Source organism: Labrus bergylta, chromosome 24 (genome assembly GCF_963930695.1).
Source record: "Labrus bergylta chromosome 24, fLabBer1.1, whole genome shotgun sequence".
NCBI classification, from domain to species: Eukaryota; Metazoa; Chordata; class Actinopteri; order Labriformes; family Labridae; genus Labrus; species Labrus bergylta.
Window position 1 is genome coordinate 3,144,043 of NC_089218.1, and position 25,828 is coordinate 3,169,870.

At 40.8% G+C, this 25,828-nt stretch overlaps 1 protein-coding gene and 1 long non-coding RNA gene across 3 annotated transcripts; one reads left to right on the top strand and one right to left on the bottom strand.

The window, feature by feature from the left end:
• Positions 1-1,759: 1,759 nt before the first annotated feature.
• LOC109994750 (glutaminase kidney isoform, mitochondrial) lies at positions 1,760-21,173 on the top strand. Of its 2 annotated transcripts, none has more exons than XM_020648211.3 (18): positions 1,760-2,161; positions 8,867-8,963; positions 9,221-9,339; positions 10,910-11,039; positions 11,146-11,225; positions 11,452-11,615; positions 12,376-12,434; positions 15,584-15,616; positions 15,736-15,794; positions 15,944-16,010; positions 16,216-16,266; positions 16,490-16,666; positions 16,757-16,888; positions 17,261-17,353; positions 17,830-17,891; positions 18,060-18,136; positions 18,232-18,295; positions 18,677-21,173. In XM_020648211.3, the coding sequence occupies exons 1-18, from the start codon at positions 1,899-1,901 to the stop codon at positions 18,822-18,824; spliced, it is 1,875 nt and encodes a 624-aa protein (XP_020503867.1). In that variant the 5' UTR covers positions 1,760-1,898; the 3' UTR covers positions 18,825-21,173. The 2 variants fall into 2 exon arrangements, with proteins under 2 accessions (XP_020503867.1, XP_020503868.1); XM_020648212.3 differs by having other exon boundaries at positions 8,873-8,963.
• LOC136178157 (uncharacterized) lies at positions 4,750-8,880 on the bottom strand. Its single transcript, XR_010665534.1, has 2 exons — positions 8,742-8,880; positions 4,750-5,734 (listed from the first exon to the last, which is right to left on the bottom strand). It is a non-coding gene; the product is annotated as an uncharacterized lncRNA (long non-coding RNA).
• Positions 21,174-25,828: the final 4,655 nt, after the last annotated feature.

The window sequence follows — 25,828 nt, forward strand, 5'->3', positions numbered from 1 at the left end:
TGTCAGTGAATTATCGCCTCTCCTCCCTGCAGCTTCGTTAGGGATCGCCTTGTTTGTCTCCTTCCTTCCTTCCTTTGTTTTCTGCTTCACTGCTGCATGCAGGGAAAATGCAGCGGCTCAGGGGGATTTATGCAGAATTAAACTTTTAGAGCTGCAATTCTCCTGTTACATTACAAGAAGGATCTCTGAGGACACTGGAGAGAATGAAGCTCAGGGACAAAATAAACCCCACTGGCTAACTTTATGTTTATTTAAGACTACATGCTCTGTCCACACACTTCTGATTATACAGTGAAGAATCCAGTGGGCTGATTAATCTAGGTTAGGAAACATCGCAGGCTCAGAGGTCAGGATTTTTGTGTGTGAATAAAAACGGATTCCTGTAAGATAACATCTGATGGGTATAGTTAGTTGGAATTCCCCTTTAATTGTAGACATTGTTGCATGGGAAAGTGAGCCACAGACTTTGGGTTTCTTCCACCGATTCAGTCCAGATTCATGAATGTTTCATGTTCCCAGTCAAGGATTATTAGTCAGCATGGATTTTGTTTGTTTAACTTGGAGCTCCTGGTGGGTGGAGTTTACAGAGATTCTGATAAAGTCAGATTAAAAGTTAGGAGCCACAGAAAATCAAACTGGAGCAACTAATTTACCGAAAACTTTCCAGTGAGTAATCTGGTTTGTAGGTCAGTGTTTTATACTGGGAGTCAAACTGCACCCACCCAGGCTGTGAAAGAGGTCAGAACAGACATTACAGCTCTGCCTGACTCAGGTCTTATGCATATTCACATTTAGGATGGTTGAAGAACATTACATATCTACAGAGATTTCTCTAGAGGAAAATGAGGGTGTACTTCATCAAATGTTGCATGCCAAAAAGATAAATTCAGGATTCTGCAGTGTGCAGAAAAGTATCCAGAGAGAGAAATATAACGCTGCAAAAAAAGAATCATCAAAGAATAGAGAACATTAAGTCCAACTTTTTATATTAACATCCAACATCCAGTTTTTTGGGCTGAGATTCTCCTCCTTCGTATCTGTTATTGGCATGTCAGTATTGCTGTTGCTAATAACTAATCCAGAGTAAAAATCCAGCCAGGAGATGGGGCTGTAACTGTTCTGTTCAGGACAGAAGCCGCCATCTGCCGAGGAAACCTCAGCCACAACATGTGCAGTACCAAAATAAATCAAATGGTGTCACACAAAGACAAGACATTACAGTATGTGTCTGGCATCTGTGCTGCTGCTGCTGTGACCTCAGACTGTAAATATTCAAGATTGTGATCTGCACTGACTTTATGACACTCTTGTTTCTAATTAAAAAAAAAAAAAAAAACTCCTGTGGATGAAAACATAATCAGTGAACAAAAGTGTTTTGAAATAGCCTATTATATGACTTATATGGCATTTAAAGGGGATTTTCACTGTATAGTTTATATAACTCTACTGACTATGATTTTATGTAAAGGCTTTCTTTTTATGAATATTCCTCTTTTAACTCTAATATTTGATTCTTAATTGTTTTGCATAAACTGCTACAAAGCTTGTAAAAGTAGTTCAAAACAATAAAAGAGGATGTATATTACCATAATGGCTGTAAACTTTGGTAAGAATTAAAGTGATGGAGATAAATGAACACGACCTACACGGATTAACTGGCAGTTCTGATGATAGACAGCTCTGTTGGCCAATCAGGGACCGATGTGCGTTATCATGCTCCAATCAAATCCCTCGCGGCGTGAAGGGTAGGTTGTATCCCAGTGAGGAAAATTCTCAGTTGTTGAGTCACCGGGAAAACCGTTACTCGACCGGGAACAGCGCACTTTTACTCCTCGGATTTCTGATCTCGGCCTCGTTGTAGTTCCACCATCTAAATACTGTTTCTCGACGGGGTTGAAATGTTACATTTTCGGTCCACGGTAGCGCTCAAGGAGTTATTTCAAACCCAGCTAAAGCGTCCGTTGGCAGGTATTAAAGCTGCACCTGCGACCGCCTCCTGCTTCAGCACCGTCGGGTCGGATGGGAGGTCACCGGGCAGAAGGGGGGGGTATCCCGGGTGGAGAGCCCCGCCGCAGCACTACTCCAGGCGGTACGGACTGAGAGGCTTTTGCTCCAAGGGTGATGAACCGAATGAAGCCGGCAAGGACTCAGCAACAGAGAAGTGAGTAACCCCGGTCTACGCCGAACCCAATGGGAAAAAAAGACAATTTACTGCAGCGATTATCGGTGATGGAGATGGTGGTATAGTCTTTTTCTTGCAAAAATATTGCAATTTTCCACAAAGAACAGACGCCGAATTAAAGAAATACTCTAAATATAACATGAGTAATATGTGTTTAAAGTTGTGTTTATGTTTATCACATGCAATCAAGGTTTTTTTTAAAGTTGTCGATTTTTTAAACGTAGTTCGGCATTGAGCGTCTTCAACCGCATCACGCACGGACTAGCTCTTCACTAGCTAGCTCAAACGCAGCTCCCCCATTGGGATGACGAACTATGAAGCATGCTAATAGGTCTCCCAGCAGGTTAGAGTTCGGTTTTTAAAGCTATCCAGCCTGGTCAGGGTTTTTAGTGGAAAGGACAAACAGGCAGAAGCGACCGGTGACACCACGCTCATCCCCCCGGGGGTCAGTGCAATATGACCGGGTGGACAGCTCCATGTCGGGTCGTGATACCTTAGCTTAAATAGCTGTTCCAGATGTGAATATGTACCATGCATATGTTTGAAAATCCCATGTTGATGTGATTCACTTCTTGACATGTTATCAGACTTATTTCCAGAAGGGGAAAGAAGGAAAGAGCTCCTGGAATAAGGAGGTGTCCGGAAATGGAAGCATGTGGTGTGCAGGCAGGCAGGTATGGTGACCTGCAGCATCCTGCAGCCTCAGTGTGAAACTACATGATATCAAGCTGCTACCAGGCCAGCTCCTTCTTCTTTTAAAAATAACTTTATTAGTTCTGCTGATGCTGCAACAAACAAAATCTGCATGTAACATAATGTACTCTGCAGGCAGATCATGCATAACTCAAAGTCTAATGAAGGTCAATCTTTGAATCTAGGAATGCAATCCACATTTTTTTCAGATTTTTTTCGGGAATGACATGCGGGAAAGGTCGGATTCGAGTCTGTGCCGCCCGCCCGGAGGACCATAGCCTCCGTACATGGCGCTCACGCAATAACCACGACGCTACCGGTGCCCCATTAAGACACACGTTTGTCAGGATTTATTTATCTAGTCCCCTCCGCTGACAAAACAACCCTATTAGATTCACAGTCAGGGTGTCATCATGTGTAAACAAGATAACAATGAAAGGTCAGTTAACAGTCCAACCGTTCAGCACTAAACAGTCTGTCTGTTTATGAACCAGATGTTGAAACTAAAAGACTCCATTACTGAGTCATTAATGTCTATTGGCAGATAATTGCATGATCAGTTATCAGCATGTTAGTGGAGCAGATAGGGCTGTAATAGAGAGTCTGATAGGGGTGATTGTTCAACAGGCTAAAAGAGAGCGTGCGGATCGAGGAGTGAGGATGAGAGTCCTCCTGCTGATAGACTGGATGCAGGTTAAAATCATTTAGGGAACATCGCCACCACAGTTCCCAAAGGCCTCGCTGGATCCACTTAAAACCCGCTGACGTCTATTAAGATAATGATCCACTTTTTTTCTGGCTCTGGTCATGTTTGTACAGCACGCCGCCTTTCACAGCAAAGTGAGGCATCGTATGTTTGTAACGTTCTTCTCCCAGACGGTTTTCACTCCCATTAAACAAATCCCAAACTGCCGTTCAGCTGCGTCCCCTCACAGAGTTCATTAAGTTTGATCTTTATGACAGACTTCTCCCACTCTGTGTGCTGGACGTTGATTCTGAAGAGACGTACATAAAATGCTCTCACTGGAAATTGCCTGAACGTATTTCTGCCTCCACTTTCTGTTTGAATAATTAAACATCTCTAGACGGCGGACGCCACATCACCTTTTAAATCTGTGATCCACAGGAAGAGGAAGCCTAGATTAAACCTCTGGACAGACTCAGAAAGTTATTTTACAAATGCACGTCAGACCAGTTCAGGGGAAGTAGCAGAACCTCTGCCGTCCACATAAAACAAATTATTTTATCAGTCGTCTGGTTAAAAACTCAATATATGTTGTCAAATATCCAAGAGGTCACTTTCAGATTATTGAAGATGTGAAGTGTCACGGCTGGTATGCCAGCAGCCTCCAGTCTGATGCGTGTTTATTTGAATGAGATGTAAATCTGTCAGGAATGTGACGCGGTGCTTCCTCTTTTTCTCTGATCACACTCGAGTGTTTACTCAGGTTTCTGCACGATGATGAATCGTGCTTCATCTTCTTCAGGATAGATATTTAACACGCTGCAGTGAATTAATCCGGACATCTTTTTTTTTTTCTGCGTTCTGTGGTGTGTTAGTATAATCTGTAAAAGCCTGGAGGGCAGACTGTTTAAGAAGAAAATCAAAAGATGTAAGTGTCTGGCTGTGTTACACTTTTTCATTCAGAGCAGCTGTGATACCACCAGCGTCAGTAAAATGCCTCATCGCCTCTGCAGGCCAACGTCGTCCCATTTGCTTCCATTCACGGACAATTTGCTTAAGCTGTCGGCCATGTTTAGCAGTCACTCCTCGTCAGCAACATCTCGTTTCCCCAGAAGGCTCATTTCAGTGAGAGGGAGGCCTCGGCTTGAAACATGCTCAGTGTGGATTGAAATGATCAACAGGCCACATGCAGGATGAGGCACAGTGAGGAACACACTGACTTTATTCATTCAGACTGTGAGGCTCTGAGTCATCTGCTCGTGTGAACTTCAGCTGTGTCACAATAACAAACAAAACAGAAAATGTTCAACATCAGGAGACGCTGCTTTGGCTCCTGGTCTTTTGCTTTAAATGAGGAAGATTGGCATGTGCTGTAATCCTCTATAATAGTTTGTTATTTACTATCTGGACTCTTGATTCTTAAATGGACAGAACAAATTATTTAATTTTGACTATTTGGACTTTTAAATGCACATCCAGATACTTTGACATTTTATGGATCAACGATTAAAACTTTAACAGCAAATCAGATAATCAAATTAACCCATAATACAACCATCAAACACAAGATGACACCCAGCAGGCACAGAAATAACATCAGGGTTAAAAGTCTGGAAATCAGGCCAACGCAACATGAATAAAGTGTTCAACTATAAAATCCACAGCGGACTGTTTGGAGTCCCCGGGGCCCCGACAGCGTCTATGAGGATCCTGAGGCAGTGCTCTGGCTAATAAGGGGTTAAAAATGTTTGTAATGCAGGGGAGCTTATCCCGCCCACATCATTTTTCCTCCGTTTTTTGCACCAAAGCCGGGATGCTGGCGTGCTGCCCGGCAGTTGTCAGGGCCTCCAGGAGCAGATGAGTCACTTCTCGCAGATTGATTTGTGCAGCTCCGCCTCTCACCGCTGCCTCCGCCCCTCACCGCCCGCTTGTCAGGACATCTGTGTGGCGGTGAAACCCGCTCCATCGATCGGGTCAGACATCGAACTGTCGACACCAACAGCTCGACATGAACCATGTTTGACTGTTTAAACTTTAAACAACAAACTGTTTGTTCAGTCAGTTCACGTGCCGATTCTGACCTCAGATCAGCTGTGAGCGTCCTCAGGAGCAGCTGTCTACTACACTGGGGTCAGCTCCAGTAACATCAGGGAATTAACATCCGCACTGTTGACCTGTTAAAGAAAGAAACAGCAGATTCATTGATAAGAACAATGCAGCTAAAACAAACAGTTTTTACACATTTAGGGAACACAAGGTGTGCAAAGTGAGACAACAAACACCGCACGTCAACAACGCTCCTCACTGGGTATCTTAAAATGAAGCAGAGTAGTGTGTGTGTGTGTGTGGGGGGGGGGGGGATGCCAGGAGGGCAGATGACTGTACGATGGTGAAGCTGACAGAGTAACATGGATGAGATTGTGCATATTTATAGAGCTGACAAACAAACCAGGCAGACAAAAACTGTGAACTCTGGATTAACTGATCCATAAGCGTGCTACAGCTAGCTTTATTATCTTGTAACAGTTATGAGGTTGAGAGAGAGAGTTGTACACCTTCTGGGAAAACTATGCGTGTTGAATAACAGCTGACCTTTAGAGGCGTTCAGGGAGGGAAGCTCAAACACTAATGAGAGCGGCTGAGGTAGATTAATGAGTGGATCCAGAGGCTGCTCCAGATGTTGCAGGGACACCTCTAACCCTGCACTCATGATTCTCTCTCAGGCCTCGTAACCAGAACAAGAAGGTTGTCTCTGAAAGAAGATATCTGTGTACAGATTCAATCCTTTTCTCTTCATATGCAGCTCAGAGTCTTCATTAAACGATGTTGGGGTTCATATTATGTTTATATTTAGAGACACAACTACTTAAAATTCTGTTGTTTCTTATCCTCACAGATTTCTTAATGTCCTCTTTTTTCAGGTTTATTTCATGTTCCCAACTCTTTTGAAGCTTTCCATCATTATCTGTGTTTGTGTTTTTCTCGTCCTGTCAGACACTTCATCAGTATTATGGCTGTATTTATTTTGTTTTTGTTGTCACAGTAGTATCGGTATGTTTGCAGTGTTATGGAGTCGTACTGTTACATTGCTCAGCTGATGTGCTCATACTGTACTACTGTTACTAATTCAGTATTGTTCCCTCTGCACACTCTCTCCCTCTTGTTGATCTGCTTGCTTTGCATTTGTAAGTATTTTTCTATTTTTTATTTTAGTTCTAGTTCCTCTTTTTTTTAACCTGTTTTCCAGTAGAAGTAGAGGTTTTCTGCAGAAAGCCGACAAACCGCTTTTACCTTGAAATGACCTCACTGTCCAAGAGGCTGCGCTTGAATCCCCCCCCCTCCCTCTCCCTCACCCCTCCTCCTCCCTCCTCACACACACTCTCTGATGTGTATTCTTCCTCACCAGCAGGCATCAACCTTTGTTTATGATTGCAGCAGTGAAAAAGCTTAACGGTTCTCGTGAGAATTTTTTAACATGTAATGTTCCACACGAGTCAGAAAGTTGTTCAGATTTCAAGCTCGTCTGACAGCCATCAAAGTCCAAATTGTACTCAAAACACCAGAGTCTCAAACATGTGTTCATATTTAACTCCAGGATCACAAGAATGTATTTTTGTTGTGCAGCTTGAATCAGTATTTTTTGACCGATGACTCCGAGTGGAACTGTGCAGGTCATGGCGTCTAAATTATGGGTCAAAGACGGGTCCAGAGTTTCCTCTGTGATATTATTCTGCAACAGAAAAACGCAGATGATGGATGTAAAGCAGGTTGTTGGGTCTAAAACTGATTGATTTCAGAGGGATAAGGAGGGTGATATTCTATATTTATCTTGTTGTTGATAAATTTCATGATTAAAAAAGTTGATATTGATTCAATCCCATCAATTTCTCCCTGCTGCTGAATACATCCAGAGGAAACCCTGTTGGTGCTGATTCTGCTCTCATGACTTGTAAAGGTGCAAACTGAGCTTTTTATCTGGTTGGCTGCTGCGAGGATCCTCCTGCCAACCTTGACACATCTTCTCCCTGCACACAAGCCGCTGCCCCGTGGTGCATAATGGGACCGAGTGTGCCTTGGCGCCGAGGGCTTTGCATAGTTTCAGTTTGGTGTTGATATAAATCATAGCAGAGAGCCTGCTGTGAGCTGGTCGCCCCGTCTGCCTCCTGACACGCTACTAACTTTCCTCCTAGAGACGACTCCGTGTGGAGGCGCTGCTGAGAATACCAGCCAGGCTGAAAGGAAAAAATAACACTCTGCAAATACTGACCTCCAACTTCATAACGGCTGCAAATTACAGGAGTACAGAAGCACAGAGAACATAGATAACAAACACGATCTGTGGGAAATATTTGAAAAGAATGGTTAACTATGAGCTATGAGAAAGTCTGCAGCCAGCGGCACTGTGGGACAGAAATATGAATATGTTATGAAAATCTGATGCAAAGTGTCCGTGGTGCACAATAAGAGACTTGTAAGCAGAGGACACAACAATGCATGTTTCAAAAAGAGTCCAGCAGCAAGAAATATTCTGACCCTTGACTTGATTTGAGGTTATTTAACAGCCACCATGCAGACTGTACAGTCATTCATTTGGAGGCTGGTGGTCGATTCTCAGTGAACACGGCACTAATGAGGCGGGAGCTCTGGCAAGCTTCCCGTCACAGCTGCAGCGGTTAAAACCCAGTCAGCACAATTCACAGATAGTGGATTCATTCGGCTGAATTGCTCTGACACGTCATCCTCTCATACAGTGAGGACCAAGATGCCTGTAAGGCTGCAAGCACTTCTTTCTCAGAACACTTAATTCATCATGAAATATTTGTTGTTTCTGCTCCCTCTGTGCTGCTGCTGTCCCCAGGACTTACCCAAACTAAAGCAGGGTGAATATAGGTCATAGTCATAATCACAAATTCCTTGAGCTTCATGCGACATCACAGGGTTTGAGATTAAACTAAAAACTACGCAGTGAGTCCTTTGGTTAGCTTCCATGCTAATCAGCTTTTTAAACACATGGCTGGTATTCTAGCAAAGTAGCCAATAAACAGTTGACTTTACAGTGACCTTATGTCAGCATGTCAGCCTGTGGAAAAGGACATGTCCAGTCTTTTCCACAGGTTCAAACTCTGAAATAAGGTCAGTGTACGGTGATGTTCTCAGAGCAGTGTGACACATATTACTCACAGCTTCTCTCTCCTCCCTCCGCTGCAGTTTCCCCTCCATGTTTCCACCACAGCGCGCCTCACTGTTCAGATATTTTTCTCACTTTTCCTTCTGTGTGTGTGTGTCTTTCTTTTTCTCTCCTGCAGGAGAAGGAAGGCAGGCGTCCTGCCCAGCCTGGAGGACCTGCTCTTCTATACCATCGCAGAGGGCCAGGAAAAAATCCCTGCACACAAATTCACCACAGTGAGTCCTCACAACAGGAAACAAGAACATTTATATTTGAAAAGACTCGTTTCAAATCAACTGTCCTGGTAGCTGTAAGATTTACAGATAGAGAGGGAGGCAGTGAATCAGCTCCTCTTTGTAGTTGTCTCCCTGGTTGAATTATGAGCAGGATGACTCCTCTTGTAAGCCTCTTCAGGAGCCTCGGTTCACGGCTTGTAGCTTTATTGATTTGCTTTCAGGCAGCCTTAATCAAAATGTCTCCTTCATCTCTGCAGGCTCTTAAAGCCACCGGGCTTCGCACAGGAGACCCCAGGCTGAAGGAGTGTATGGAGATGCTGAAGGTGACCTTGAAGACGACCTCGGACGGAACTCTCGACCGACACCTCTTCAAAAAGTAGGTTTTTATCGAATCCATGTGACTAGATATATTCCTTTTATTGAGTTGGAAGTTGCTGCACTGGCAGATTTTTTAAATAACTTTTTATATGGAGAATTTTATTTAAAATGACGGGAAAAGTTCATCATGCAGTCAAAGAATTATTGAGATAAACTCTTTTTAAAACAATGAAATGTGCAGCTTCATAGCAGTTTTAAATGAAGAGCTTTCAGAGAGTTAAATGAGTGAATGTGTCAAATGTTAAAATTGTTATGAAAAGTATAAACACCCTGAGAAACTTTCTCACAAATCAAAACTTAAAATGATGTTTTGTATTTTACCACTAGTTGTTTGGGTGGAGCCAGCTGTCTCTCCGCTTCCTGCTCCACCTTTTTTGTATCAGCATGAATCTTTCATCAGAGTCGTGTTTTAGAATTATTGATGCTGGTCAGAGTCCTCTTCTCTCCGTCACTGCACGTCATCAATGATTCATCACTCCTCAGTTCAGACGTCATCCACATCGTGTTGAGGTTTCCGTCCAGCTGGATTCAAACAAGACGCACCACTACTGCGGGGAAATAGGACACAAAAAGAATCATCAGTTTATCTTCAATGAAAGTTCAAGTATCTTGAAGTGATGAAAGCACTACACTGCCCTCTTTAGAGGGAAACAGAAAATATCATTCAAGCTAACTAAACAACAACGAGGCGTAACTGAAGAGAAGTGGAGGACATAAATTAAACTTTCTGCATCATTTTAACATCTGGTAATGATTCTAACGTTTGGTTAAGATGATGTTTAATGATAGATGATTGGTGTTGTGAGCCACAATGGACTATGTATGACCTCCCTGATGAAACAAAAAAGATGCTTTAATGGAATATTTTCATAACAACAAGACGAGAAGCAGCAGTAAAACATTTATGTGGTAAAATAACTGGTGTGAAACCACAACTGGAGTCAAAACAAAGATGACTATTGAATAAAGTATTATTAGCCCCCCCCCTTCTTGTTCAGTATCACGGCTGCTGTTTGGACCCCCCCCCCCCCCCCCCCCCCCCAGAGGAATCTGAGACAAACTGGGTGACAGCTTGTGAAGCAGCGCTGTGGTGAGTCAGGGCATATGACAGCTCACCAGGGAGTTGAATCCTCGGTGAACAGACCTCGGCGCTGCAGCTCTTGGCTGGAATCCATCACATCACCTCCCCAGGCTTATTTATAGAGCTCGGCCTCAGAGGGAAGCACGTGAGCGGGAGCTGGAGTGTGCCGTGTGTGCTCTGCAGGGATCCCATGCTACAGGGATTACAAAGAGTTTGATGCAGGGAGATAGCTGAGCCACAAATCTCTGCGACACAGCTTCTACCTCAAGACTTCTTCAACTGTTTACTATCTGTGCTCCTAAATCACTCAGATTAAAAGGAGCAGGACTAAATCTGGAGGTTTCTTTCAAACTAACATGGACCTGACATGGCACCAATCTGTGCATATTTTTCCCACATGCCTTTCGCAAACTAGGAAAAAACAGAACTGCAGCAGCTGTAGTGTAAGGTTAACACAATAAGCTGTTTTTCTTGTCTCCTGTCTCAGGTGTGTCCAGAGCAACATCGTTCTGCTCACTCAGGCCTTCAGGAAGAAGTTTGTCATCCCAGACTTTCAGTCTTTCTGCGCCCACATCGATGAACTCTACGGGACGGCTAAAACCATGCCTGGAGGGCAGGTGAGCGAGGGCAGCAGAGCGCTAAAAAGCAGCTCTACATAAGGACTTTTCTTTCTCAGTTTAAAACCTCAGTGTCCTCATATTTGTATGTTTCGTTCTGCTTTAGGTGGCCGACTACATTCCGCAGCTGGCTCGATTCAGCCCCGACATATGGGCCGTCGCCCTGTGCACGGTGGACGGACAGAGGTAAAACACAAAGAATAATTCATGCTTGACAGCTGTTGATGTTTTGCATGTGTGTAGAGTATGAATAGGATCACCTGCAGCTATTGTTTCTGTGTCATGCATTAACCCTTTAAGAACAGACTCTGATAAAGTAAAGAGAGAAATATTCTGTCTGTGTCACATCTAGAACACATTTCCAAAGCTTAAATACAAAGCAGAAGTGTACATTTCTCCGTCTGTTTGTCAGGCACACCGTCGGCGACACAAAGGTTCCTTTCTGTCTGCAGTCGTGCGTGAAGCCGTTGAAATACGCCATCGCTGTTCACGACCACGGCACTGAGTACGTGCACCGCTTCATCGGCAAAGAGCCCAGCGGTCTACGGTTCAACAAGCTCTTCCTGAACGAGGAAGGTGAGAGGAAACACACACACACACACACACACACACACACACACACACACACACACACACACACACCTGTGTCTCTGTGTTTCTATGGTGACTCAGCCAGCTGTGGTTGAATTGGCTCTCTGGGCTCACACTTTCACTGTAAGAGGATCCGTCTCCAGGCCCGGTTGCTATGGAAGTGAGATGAATAGTTAATGAAAGGTTGCAGAATAAAACAGAGCGGCTAGTGTGTAACAGAGAGCGCATGTAACCTTGAAATACAACGAGCTGCTGGCACGTGGCTCAATGAAAACCAGACGTTTGTGTTTGAACATTTACATTAAAATGTTTTTACCCATCAGCCTGTCTGTCAGTGCTCTGTGTGTGACATGGCTAAACAGCAGCATGAATTGTTTGCTTCTCTCTGTAAAATACGTTATTTTTTGCTGGTCTCCTGGTTTCCTCTCTTTGTTACCTAACAGAGCATGCAGCAGACTCATTCCAGCTGTGTACTTTTACATGTTTTTATTTGATTTGAATATGCCTCCTGTCTGGACGGTTGCATAAGCAGATTAAAACCCAGAGGGGGAGTTGTGTACCACTCAACATTGTGTTACTATATGTGGAAGTATCTTGCATAGTTATGTTCATGCATCTATCATAACATATTCCTGATGAATCCTCTTTGTAGTTCTGATTATGTTGTAGAGTCTGCCTCTCTCCACTTTCTCACATCAGTAAACATTAAAAATCACCTCATGTTTGATTCTTTTTTCACCTGCAGATAAACCGCACAACCCCATGGTTAATGCTGGAGCTATCGTCTGTACCTCCCTCATTAAGGTAAGCTGTGTTTACACACGACACCTTCAATTATTATGTTTACATTTATCCAAACTGCTCTAGTACAAAACAAGAAACGGGGCCTCATGACTGTATTTTGTCATTTCATGTTGAGTTTCTTGAATTCTGGCTGTAAAAAAAAAAAAAGTCTGTAAAGTTCTTATATGTTACATTTTAAAGTCTGTAAAAAGTTCATTCCAGATTCTGTTTTTATTTGTATTTCTGTGCAGCGAGAAAGTCAGACTAAGTTGCATCCAAAGAGAAAGTGTATGAATAGAATTATAATCTCTGTGTTTCCGGGGCAGATTAAGGTTGTAGATAATCACGCTAAAAGGGGATTTGGTTGAAGGCAGCCATCGCTCAGCCGCCATCCTGCACAAAAACACACACATACGTACAGTTTGTAGCGCGGGGAGTTGGAGAGCAGCTCTGCCACCTCAATGTTTCATTAAATATCCCCCTCTGACCTTCACACACACACACACACACACACACACACACACACACAGGGACACAGGAGCACCACCTGCTGAGTTTAGACTCAAATGAAAAATAGAAACCTTCAGTGACTCTGACTCGGTCCGTCCTTGAGCAGCCGCTAAGGATCACGAGGGTCTCCCTGTAGGATGATGAACATTTTAATTACTCAGATAAAATCCAGAGGAAGTTTTTTCCTCTGTACTTCAGTTTGAATTGATTCAGGAGGGACATCAGATACTGTTTACCTCAGTGAAGGATGGCTGAAATGGCAGGATTCAGGTTCTGATCGTGCGAAACAACAACGATTTTTAAGCAAATTCAGACTATCAGTAAATCATCCAAAGACATGAAATGCCTCAAAATAAAAAACACAGGATGTGCATAAAGTGTTTGGATGAGCAGGAGAATCACCCCGTGTTGTTTGTTATGATCACATCATGTGGGAATGATGGCAGGGAGATCAGATTTATCAACAAGAAAATAAAATAGATTCTTGTTTGAATGACTTCTGTCAATCATTCCTTCATGATATGACTGTCAGCCAATCCCTCTGTCCCTTTGAATCCAACCAATCACTGTTCAGATGAGGTTTAAATCTATTGTTTGATTGGAGAAATAAATCAGGGACTGTGTGCATGTGCCTCCCCTCCTCTGTCCTTCTTCTGAATCTACATCTTAAATATCCTCATTGCAATGTACCTTTTCAAGGCTCGTTGTGTGGTTTTATGTGTTGTTGCATATTTTACAGCATTAGGATCTTTGGGAAATTATGACCACTGCAACAGGTCAATGACGTTGGTAATTTTTCCTTTTTAATTATTTTTCCCCTCTTCTGTCTGGATTTGTGCGAAGCTTTTAGCCTTCACATGGCTGTTTATGAATGTTTCAGTGTTGCTTTTATACTTTTCACCTGCATTCTCCCCCAAACTGTTTATACGTCCGGATTATAAACAGTACAGCTGTGACTCAACTCAAACACTGGTTTCATACTCCATTCTTCTCTAGCTTTTGATTCTAGACTCTTAGATCACTTAGTCTGTCTGACGGCCCGTGTCCCACCTAGCATTTCTTTCTGAGCGTCAGCGCCTTTTTTTAATTGACTCAAAGAGTAGAGAGCGTTTGCATCAGCAGGCGGCCGCCCGGAGACAAAGCACAGCAGCGCCCGGAGGGTTTTGTCCGAGCCCTCTGCCTTTTGTTGCGGCCGCTCCGAGCGCTCAAGTTGAAAGTATTTTAACTTTTTCAGAAAGGCGCTGTTGACTTCACCGGCGCTCTTTTCCAGATGTATGATATTCCCCGGAGTTTTGTCGTCTACAGATCGTGTCTTGTACCCACATCCTCCTTGCTCCGTGTCTGACTGTTGTCATGGAGACGGACTGCGCTTTTCTTCACAGAGCACAAACGCTTCATGCAAGCGCTACCGGGCGCACAGCCAGCGCTTTTCTGCCCGGAAAGAACACTAGGTGTACACGGGGCCTCAGACAGTAAAGACGCATACATCCTAGTTACTCCTCTTATCTCACAGCTTTATTCTCCTCAGCTACGGACAAACAGTAGATGTTAAAACAACAAAATGAGCTTCACACTGAAAGCTGCACGTTATACAAATATTCACATGGTGACTGATGAATGTCCAAACTTCAGTTTTGCAGTTAATCAACTTCAGAGACAGAATAGATTAAAATACAAATACATCTGAGAAGTTGAACACTGGGTGCTGAATCCTAAGACAGAAAGCCTGAGTCCGCACACCAGAAGCTGCTCCAATTAAAATTTTAATGGGAATTATCACCACATGTAACGTTTCGGCCCTCGTCCTTCATCAGATTACATTTAATCCGAGCAGCTTCTGGTGTGCGGACTCAGAATAGATCAAAACAACAAAGTGTTGCTTATTGCCTTAATCACTGACGCGTGTGTGTAACTGTGCAGACACGTCTATAAACCATTTATCAGAAAAATAAAGATTAATTACAATCGTATCTCCCAGCTTTAATAGTTTGTGACGGCTTGTTTACTCGATATTTGATTTATAAATGTGAAGATTTGAAGCCATGCTAGCAGGGTGAACATTTGGATGAAAATGTAGCCAGCATAAAATAAATCAACACCAAGCTGAGAGATTTTCAAACATTTAGAGGAGACTTTAATGAGTCTGATTTTTTTCTAGATGTATATAAAGTCATTTGACACTTCAGGTTGAAGGAGCGTCTCTTTAATGTGTTTTGTTTCATGTGACTTGCAGTGTGAATGCAGCTTTAAAAACAAACACACCTGTAGAGTAACAGTTAACAGTTCAATGAGCCACAGCTAACTTCACTCTTTGAGTTCAAACAGGGTCAGATCATTTTTCTTTACTTTCATTATAAGTTTCGTTTTGAAAAACAAAACAGAGACTCTTGAGTGTATTAACTGTTTTTGTTTCACCTCCTCCATCTCCAGCTAGTCTCCCACCTCTAATCTTAATTCATCGATTGGTTTGATTGGTTACATGAAGCCTTTGATTTAAAAACAGTAGTGTTGTAAACGTACACTTTCTTTCTAGTTTGATATCATAGAGATACGGATGGTTTAAAGTAGTGCTAAAGTCGTGACATGGGTAACTGTTTAATGTCCAGTGTACAATACGAGATCAAAAATGTCACACTGCCTTTGTCCTGCTTGTGTTTCAGCAAGGAGTGAGCAACTCTGAGAAGTTTGATTATGTGAGTATCAATGTTGTGTTCAAAGACATTTATTTAAATTGGGAATAACCCTTTGGAGGATGAGTAACTCTATGTGATGTTAATAAATCTGTTAAGAAACAATCTGAATCTGTTTTCAGGTCATGAACTTCATGAACAAACTCGCAGGAAACGAGTATGTCGGCTTCAGCAACGCCACGTGAGTACAACGACACGCTGTACAGAAATGTACTGAAACGCTGAGGTTACAATCCATGAATGATTCCATTCAAGAGATGTTTTTTAAACACGTCAGTTTGAGTTTTATAAAACCTGAGCTGAGTCACAAACCTCGTCTTTGTGTCCCAGTTTCCAGTCGGAGCGAGAGTCTGGAGACAGAAACTTTGCCATCGGCTACTACCTGAAGGAGAAGAAGGTAAGGTCAAAGGTCATCTACTGCAGCCTAGCACGACCAGGAGTTTTAAATATATTTATTCATACAACTTGAAGTTTGTCGCGCTTTAACTCACGCGTCGTTTCATCATAACTCAGTGATTGGATGTTGTTGCTGTGTTACTTGACGTTATTCAGAGGAGCAGCACATGTCTCTGTCGGCGATGCTAACGATGTTGTTGTTTCAGTGTTTCCCTGAGGGGACAGACATGACCTCCATCCTCGACCTCTACTTCCAGGTAAATGAAGTCCACGACGAGAGCTCATGATTACTCTCCGAGAAACCTGCAATAAGAAGTTTAAACACACACTCTTTATCAAACAATAGTTATGAAATCATGAGATGTATTTGATGAGTGTGACAGGAATGATCACAACAGAAACAGCCCGATGCTCTCATGAACGTCTGAATGAATCAACTCTGCTCAGTGTAAAAGATACACCTGTGTTCTCGTCCCTCAGCTGTGCTCTATCGAGGTGACCTGTGAGAGCGCCAGTGTCATGGCAGCCACTCTGGCTAACGGCGGCTTCTGTCCAATCACAGGCGAGCGTGTTCTGGCCCCAGAGGCCGTGCGAAACACTCTGAGTCTGATGCATTCCTGCGGCATGTACGACTTCTCGGGACAGTTTGCTTTCCACGTCAGTAACTCCTTCAAACATTTAACTTCTCCTCCTCCATATGAAGCACGCCAGACTTCATGTCAACACTTCTTCCTCTTCCTGTTTCAGGTCGGCCTGCCCGCGAAATCAGGCGTCGCCGGTGGGATCCTGCTGGTCGTTCCGAATGTGATGGGCGTCATGTGTTGGTCTCCTCCACTCGACAAGCTGGGCAACAGCGTGAGAGGAATCCAGTTCTGCACGGTAAGAGTAACACTCCTCTTATTATCTGTTCGTTTTTACTTCAACACTTTCCTGTAAACCAGAATCTCAGGTTCGTATCTTCAGGGTTTTTGTTTCGCCTGAGTTGCAGTCCAAGCTCCAAATTTGTCCAGTTTATCATAGAAGAAAAGAAAGTATTTGACTTTTGGGCCTTAACATGAAAAATAAATATAATTATTGGCTCCTAGAAATAGGATTTGGTTTTCTCTACTTTTTATTTTTGCTGTAATATTGTGGAACACAACTATCGTACATTTGTTGTTACCTGAGAATACATGTGTTCTGAAACCTGTGTTTAAAACAGCATGACTCGCTCATTCAGCAGTTAAACTGATGTTCTTCCTCTTCCTGCAGGACCTGGTCTCTCTCTGTAACTTCCACAACTACGACAATCTGAGACACTTTGCCAAGAAGCTCGATCCTCGCAGGGAGGGAGGAGACCAGAGGGTGAGACTCTCAAACATGGTCCTTCATCAGCTTCATTCCTCCTCCTCCTCCTCCTCCTGCTAAACAAGTGTACAAACATCACCTGCTAAACTTGAAGTTATTTTGCATTTTTAATCAGGGTTCATTTTAGTCTTTTAGTCTTTCTTTGACAGGAAACATTTTCATGCGTCACATAATCCGGCTCTGTGAGGGATGATGTGCCTGATGGAGGCTGTGCGACCCTGTGTCCAGCATTTTAATCCTCAGCGCCATCTGGTGGCGGAATAACTGAACCACTTTTCTCTCACTAGCTCATAAAAGTTAAATTCCTGCACTGGACCCTTCTGAAATGATCCCAGTGTTGAAACTTAAACAGGATATAAATGGAGAAATCTTAAATGTATAGTTATAATTTTCTTGATAGATTTTGGACAACAGAACACAACAAGTTGTTATTCTTCAGGTTTCAGTGAAATGTGCTTGTTGTTGTGTTTCAGGTGAAGTCGGTGATTAATCTGCTGTTTGCAGCTTACACAGGAGACGTGTCCGCCCTGAGGAGGTAACCGTCTTTAAATATTCAGATTTCAAATGTTTCTCATCTTTTCTGCTGCATGCAAACTAAAGAAAAAGTCAAAGCATGTTTCGTTCACATCATGTGTCCTTAAGCAGCAGTTAGTTCTCTTTCACATTAAGATGAAGATTTTGAATCCGCTGCGTCGTGTTCCAGGTTTGCGTTGTCCTCCATGGACATGGAGCAGAGAGACTACGACTCCAGGACGGCTCTGCATGTTGCAGCTGCTGAAGGTAAAAACTACTGACGAGGATGAAAGACACATTTTCTTTGAGCAGTTTGAGTGTGGGTAGCTAATGTGTGCGTGTGTGTGTGGGGTTTTTTTTAGGACACGCTGAGGTGGTCCGCTTCCTGCTGGAGGCCTGCAAAGTCAACCCAGTTCCCAAAGACAGGTAACAGTCCAGCAGCATACTTAGCTTTAGTTATTTTTGCGAGCCCCCATGTAGGGAGTCTGTGGTCCTCGTCCCAGCAGCTGTGGGTTTGGGTCCCGCTTCTCCTCCCAGGATTTCCTCTCTCTCTCTCCAGCTGTCCTATCTTATGCTGTAAAGGGGAAAAAAAGGCCAAAACTTTGACTTTAACATTGACTACGTCTCATTCAGCTCTGTAAGGTCAGAACATGTTTTAGACTACAATATGCAGAATAAACAGTCAAAATAAAAGATAACTTTACAGTTACATAAATGATAAAAAATAAACTATAGGGCTCTTTGTGATTCTTCTGTTTATATGTGTCGTGTTAAATGTGATGTTTGTGGCTGCGCTCTGTGCTGCAGGTGGGGAAACACACCACAGGATGAAGCAGTTCACTTCGGTCATCACGACGTGGTGACCATCCTGCGAGATCATCACACGAAGTACAACCCGCAGGAGACGACCACCGACAAGCAGAGCGCAGAGCAGAACCTGGACGGGTTGCTCTGAGGGAGAGAAGAAGAAGTCAGTGAAGCCGAGCGGGACGGTTTGTTCTCAGAGAGAAACGTCTTAAATCAGGAGGTTTGAGAGGAGAATCTATCAAACACTCACATGTAGGAACAGTTAGGAACATTAAACTGTAAAGAGGAATCTTTAGAAACAACTTAGATAACAGTCCGTTAAACACACACCCCTCCAGTGTAAAAGCTCCTCCTCATGTTGTTAGATGTAGTAAGTTTTTGTAAGATAAATTGTATTTCTGTTTAATTTCTCCTCCTGTGTTCAGTCATCACCTTTGTAGCTCTGTAGGAAGTGACCAGCCGCCAGCTGAATGCTGGGTAAATTTGGCTGCGGCTGGTGAGTTAAAGGACTCACCTGTTTTTATTTTGAAAAGGTGATAGAGGAAGTAGCAGGTGTAATTTGGAGTCCAGGTGTTAAAAAACCTCCCTGGCTTCATCATCATCATCACAACATGGTGGAATGTATCTTCCCCCAAACACACAGAGTGTTTGTACGTGTGTGGTATTTATTTATCTATTTAAGATAAACTGTACATTCATGTAGTGTGTGTGTGTGTGTGTGTGTGTGTGCGAGTGTGTGTGTGTGTATTCTTCAGGTGAGGATATATATTGGTGTAAATACGCACAGGTGTATAGTTGTAGCTCTATAGTCTGGTGGATTTTGATCACGAGGTGTGTGAGGTCGATTTCACTCAAACTGTTTTCCTGTTTTTAAACTTTATTTTGAATTCTTAAATCTGTTCGATGTTCAGCCTTTAAATTTAAATACGAGTAAAAAGCTTTTGTTCTGTTAGCTACATGATGGCTGTTTTTGTTTTTACCCCTAAAACTGGATTTTATTTTGCACCTTTACACTGAAATATTTGATATTTATTATTTTGTATTTTGGAAATTTGTGTTTTTAATAGAAAGTCATCCAAAGTTGGGCGTGTTTGTCGCCTCCTGACTGATCGAAGGAGTTCTTAGATATCGGATGTGACACTGACAGCAGCTTGAATACAAGGAAAGTTTGTTTCATACTTTTATTTAGTTTGTCAGATTTATCTTTTAGACAAGAAACTGCACTCAACAAAAAAGAATTGGTTGCTGCACATCCGAACTGCAGCTAATCATTCAAACTCTCAAATCTTTATTTACATTTTCTACTGGAGGTCACAACATTTTCAACGATACGGAAGCCATGAAAGACAATATGTTGAAACTACAAGACGCTCAGAATATTCTGTTCAGTTCAACGAAATATTATTTATCATGATCATAAATGACAAAGAAAAGCAGCAAATCTTCACATTACCAGCGACTGATTGATCACTTAGAGAATACATTTTTCTCCGGTCGTTTCGTCCCGTCATCTTTGTTGCTCTGAGTGAATGAAGTCTAAAAACTTTTTGCATTTTATGACAAAGATAATCTTCACTGAAGCTGCGAAGATGAATAATGTAAAGAAAACTTTACATCTATAAACCTGATTAAATCCCCGGCTCTCTGATTGGTTGTTGTCTGCAGCAATGCATCATGGGACTTGTAGTTCTCTAAAAATCAATCTTTTTAGCTAAATTTCTACGTTAAGTTTATGAACAATTTTTTTTTCTGTTGAGTGCAGTTCCTCCTTTCTTCACACTTGAAATCACATGAAAGTTTTGATCATGTTTTTCTGAAGATCATGGCTTTTAGAGCAGAAATGTGTTGACTCTGTAATGTTTCACATGAATTCTGATGGTTGCTTTGTACACACGTGTTCCTGCAGAGCACTCGGACAGGACAACGGGTTTTCAAACACTAAAGACTTAAGTGCAGGAGCTTTAAAATGCAGAGGATGTCTGTCTTACTTGAAAAGTTGTGTAAATGTTTTCCAGAGGGTTCTTGTGTTTGTAGTGTGTTTGAGGTTTGGATGTTGTTGTTTTTAATTGACAAACTGAACCAGGCAATTCTGTCTGTTGTAAAAACAATCCACAGTTAAAATCAGTGCAGTTAGAAGTCTTTGTATCCCTCTGGTTGGGATCGGTAAATTCATTTTAAATTACATGATTTAAAAGTAATCAAAGAGAAGCACAAAAAGGAACCTAAAAGCTGCAATATTTGAAGAGACAATTAGCAATAGAATTGTTATGATTGTACCATAAAATCAGCAATATTCGACTCTGATCCCGACCTGCAGCTCCGCTCTCTCTGCTGTCGTCTGTGATATGACGTGATCTCTGTGTGCAGCTGAAGTATTCTGAATGTAACGTGTTTGGTGTCGTTCTCTTTCTTCATGTATGTTTCTGCTGCTGAGTGTCGCAGACAGCTCAGATATTTATTCACAGATCAGACATTTAATAAAAGTTCTAAAAATAAACTGGAGGAGTGTGTTTCTGTTGCTTTTAAATGATTTAAATTAAATCTTTAACTGTGTTGCACCATTATGAAGTACATTTTAGTGCTCCCTGTGTCCCCGGTTTTATTTGCATTCCTCACTAATAAGGAATAAAACATGTAGCTCAGGGAGATGGAGTCCAGAGGTTGTGTGTTCAAACTTTATCTGGTGAATTTTTAAGGCCAACATCCAAAATGACAAAGATAAATCTGCCCGGAGAGAATCACCCGGGGTGAATGGTATCAGTGGTGTGGTGGATAAGACTCAAGTCTCCTTTTGTGGAAATGCTGTGTTCAAATCCCGCTGCACTGAATGCATTCATAAAAAAAAATTTAAAAGTCATATATATGAAGAAAAGATACATACGAACAGTAAAAAAAAAGTAATACATGCATGTACTATAAAGATGTTGTTTTAAAGTATATATTTTATAATAATTAAATGCTTTGTTGTTCTTCAAATGATCTACATGATATTGAAGGTTTTAACTCTTTGTGGCTTTAATGTAACTTCTACACTTTACAACAACAGACTGTAAATATTACAACATAGCTCACCTGGAGGTTAACAGCCTCGTCAGGTCTAATTAACCGCTGCATCATGCATTCATATTACACTGCTGCCCTCTGCTGGCGATGGGTTGTAATTACATCCAACAGTCACTATAACAGAAATGTATCCTCTTTTTAACCTTTTTTTCCAACACATAAATGTGTGGAAAAATATAAATAGTGCAGTTATACTTATTTAAGAATATGTTAAAACAAACTAAATGAAAAGATTGAATTTTTTAAAATGGTTGGTAATTAAAGTGACTACACCTATAACTACTACAAGATGTGTTTGTAATGTCAGTAAAATATTATTATATTAATATAATATTATATTATTATAATATAGTGTTTTCTTGAGTGTTTGGATTATTTCACTAATAAACAAATCATTTAAACAACAGTATCTATCCACATTTACAGATTATAAATCTAAAAATTAACGTTTTTATTTATTTTCGGTGTTTTACTTAATTTTGTTGTTGTTATTGTGTCTCCTAATTCACAATGAGTTCTCTACATCGATACGAGCTTTACCTGGGAGTGACACGACCAACGTCACTTCCGCTGGACCGCTGCTGCGCATCACGCTCAGGTGTGCTCCTCAGGTGTCTGCTAATGTTAGTGCTAACTGAACCATAGCAACATCGTCTGTCTTTATATTTAGTCTCATTAGTCACATTACATAATGCTTACGGCTCACTAAAATCGGATATGTCGTTTTAGTTGAAAGTTGTTGGTTGAACTCAGAATGCAGGGTTTTCTTCTTGTTTCTTTGTACAGGTGTGTGCAGGTGTTTCCTCGCTCTGTGCTGCAGCTCAGAGGTAAAATGATTTTCTCAACATTGCTGTTCACAGAGCTCAGAGATTAAATGTTCATTTTACTCAAGTTATATGAATAAACTTCATTTATTTAAAAGTAAAAGCTCTTCATCCAGCTTTCTGTGTTTAATTTACTCAAAGAAACAGCAGTCTGATTCATTTATTATTTAAGTGCAGTAACCAACAACTAACCACCAGAGGGCGCTCTCTCCGTATAAAGTGATTTATAAACGATAAAATATATTTATTTTAATTTTTATAACTAACCACCAGAGGGCGCTCTCTCCATATAAAGTGATTTATAAACGATAAAATACATTTATTTTAATTTTTATAACTAACCACCAGAGGGCGCTCTCTCCATATAAAGTGATTTATAAACGATAAAATACATTTATTTTAATTTTTATAACTAACCACCAGAGGGCGCCCTCTCCATATAAAGTGATTTATAAACGATAAAATGCATTTATTTTAATTTTTATAACTAACCACCAGAGGGCGCGCTCTCCATATAAAGTGATTTATAAACGATAAAATACATTTATTTTAATTTTTATAACTAACCACCAGAGGGAGCTCTCTCCATATAAAGTGATTTATAAACGATAAAATACATTCATTTTCAACCTATAACTTTTAATTAGAGTCTTAAATCATTGTTTGGTAAATTATTTATATTAAAGCTGCATTTTTACTTTAAATCTTTTCTTCTTAGGTTTAATTTTACTTTTCAAACTTACTTTTTAATTAATTTAATTAGTTTATTGTCGTTTGGTTTTCTTAATGAAAATACCACAAACCTTTTTATTGATTTAATTGAAATGATCAATTTAATTAAAACTGCTTTTTTGATTATGATTAAAATATTTGATATGAGTACATCTTACAGCTCATTGAGCTAATTTAGATTAAACATAAATTAAAAGGAAACATTTACAAGTTAAAAAGGTTGTTTTAAAATTCTTCTTCCTTGCCTTGATTTTATTAACTTTCATATGCTCATAACTCTTCTTCACCTACCTTATGTTCTCGATTAACATTCAAAGATAATATTAAGTTCATTGATAATATCACAGATCAATTACAACTCTGAATATATATCATATATATGTATAAAGCTCGCACAAGTTAAAGGTAAACAAACTTGTAGAATTATTGTAAAAGTTATAATATAAGATAAATCTGTTTAGATGTTTCTTAAGACCTTATACTCAATGTTTCTGTTTTATATTCTACATTTAAACTTTGAATTTAAGTTTTCTTCGGTCTCATCCAAAACCCATAAAGTGAAGTTAAACTCAGATAATTTACAGTGAATGATAAAACCCAGGTTTATTCCAATCATCACAATGTTTTATAATCACAAACATTTTCTGTGTTTTATTAACTTGATGAACTAAAATTAGTTTTTCTTCTCCAACAGGAACTCTGACGTCTTCCAGGAGGATCCCCCGTCGGTGGCCGTCTTCCTGCTCAGGTTGGAGACTCAAAGCTTTCTTAATGTTGTTTTATTATGTTCCAGGTTTTAGGTCTTACAGATGTTTAGACTCAGTTATTTTAATCATTTGACTTCATCCCTTTTATAGTGGAGGAACATCAGGTGTTTAATGAAATACTACATTTTTATAATCCTTATTTCATTAAACACCTGATGTTCCTCCACTCCAAAAAGGATCAAATGATTAAAATAACTGAGTCTAAACATCTGTAAGACCTAAAACCTGGAACATAATAAAACATGAAGAAAGCTTTGAGCTCCTACCCAATGGGGCTGGAGACTGGCTGGATGTAACCCCTAACCCCCCCCCCCTCACCTGTGACACCTTGTTGTATTTTGCTGATGTAACATGTACAAACAGAGGTCATCATGTCTGTTCAATATTTTATTGTAATAAAACTACTGCTGTGTTGCTCCTTACAAGTTATACTTCGTTGTAAAGGTGACTCATCAGGCTTCCCAACGATATAAAATACAACACCAATTAGTTTTATTAAAGAGGACAAAATAATGTTTTCAAACTTTGAGGAGTTTATTTCCAACAGTTATCAAAGCCACAGAAATCCTTCAGAATCAGCTTTACTGGTCAGGTATTCTTAAACACACGAGGAATTTTACTTTTGTAAACTTTGCTCTCTTTGTACAAAGGTATAATATTAAATATCAACAATAAACAAAGAAGTAAAGACTAATATGTACAAGGATAAATAGGATAATAGTGCAAAGATGCTGAAGTAAACATGAGGTAGTTTGAGGTCGTACTGTCTGCCAAGCCAGGAAGCCAAACAAATGCAGGACGTCACCCCCCAATAAATCATTTATTTAATATATATTTAAAAAAAACAAATCTGAGGCTTGAACAAAACAACACACAGATCCAGCTGGAGAAACAAAGTCTGCATCTGTCTCTGTGGCTCAGGAGATAGAAGGAGGACTTGGAGTCTGGAGGTCGTGGGTTCAAATCCCATCAGGACTCAGTGAATTTTAAAGGTGTCGGTCCTAAATGAAAGACTCAAGAGGAACACAGTGAAGCACCTGCCAGTATCGATCCACAGGAAAGACTCAAAGACGGTCACACACACTGTTATCTTAAAGGTGTTGGTCCAAAGGAAAGACTGAAGAGATCTGAGAAACACAGTCAAGTATCTGTCTCTGTGACTCAGGAGATAGAAGGAGGACTTAGAGTTTGGAGGTCATGGGTTCAAATCTTATTGAGGCAAATTTTAAAGTCCAACATCTGAAATGATGAAGATAAATACGCCCGGAGCTCACATCATAGTGTGAAGGGATCAGTAGTGTAGTGGATAAGATTGAGTCTTCCAAGCTCTGTAGGTGAAGAGCCTGGGTTTGAATCCCACTGTGTTTGGTGATGGAGGGTCCAAATCTTATAATGTACAAAATATAATATATTATACTTAATATAATATACTGTACATAATTTAATATAATATAATATACTTACTAATTTATTTTTTTTAAACGACATACTAACCTAAATTCATTAATGGTCCTTTGTTCCCACCATGACATCAGATTTTATTTCTCATATAAACATATGGTCAATCATAGATGAGGATAATATGGTTCAAAGTTTAATATGGATCATCAGTGACGTCACTAGAGACACTGTTTACATGATATGTGAACACCAAGAACACCTGTCCTCTCTCTGGGTCATTCAGGGAACAGGAAGTTATAAAGCAAACAGGAAGTTATAAAGCAAACAGGAAGTTATAAAGCAAACAGGAAGTTATAAAGCAAACA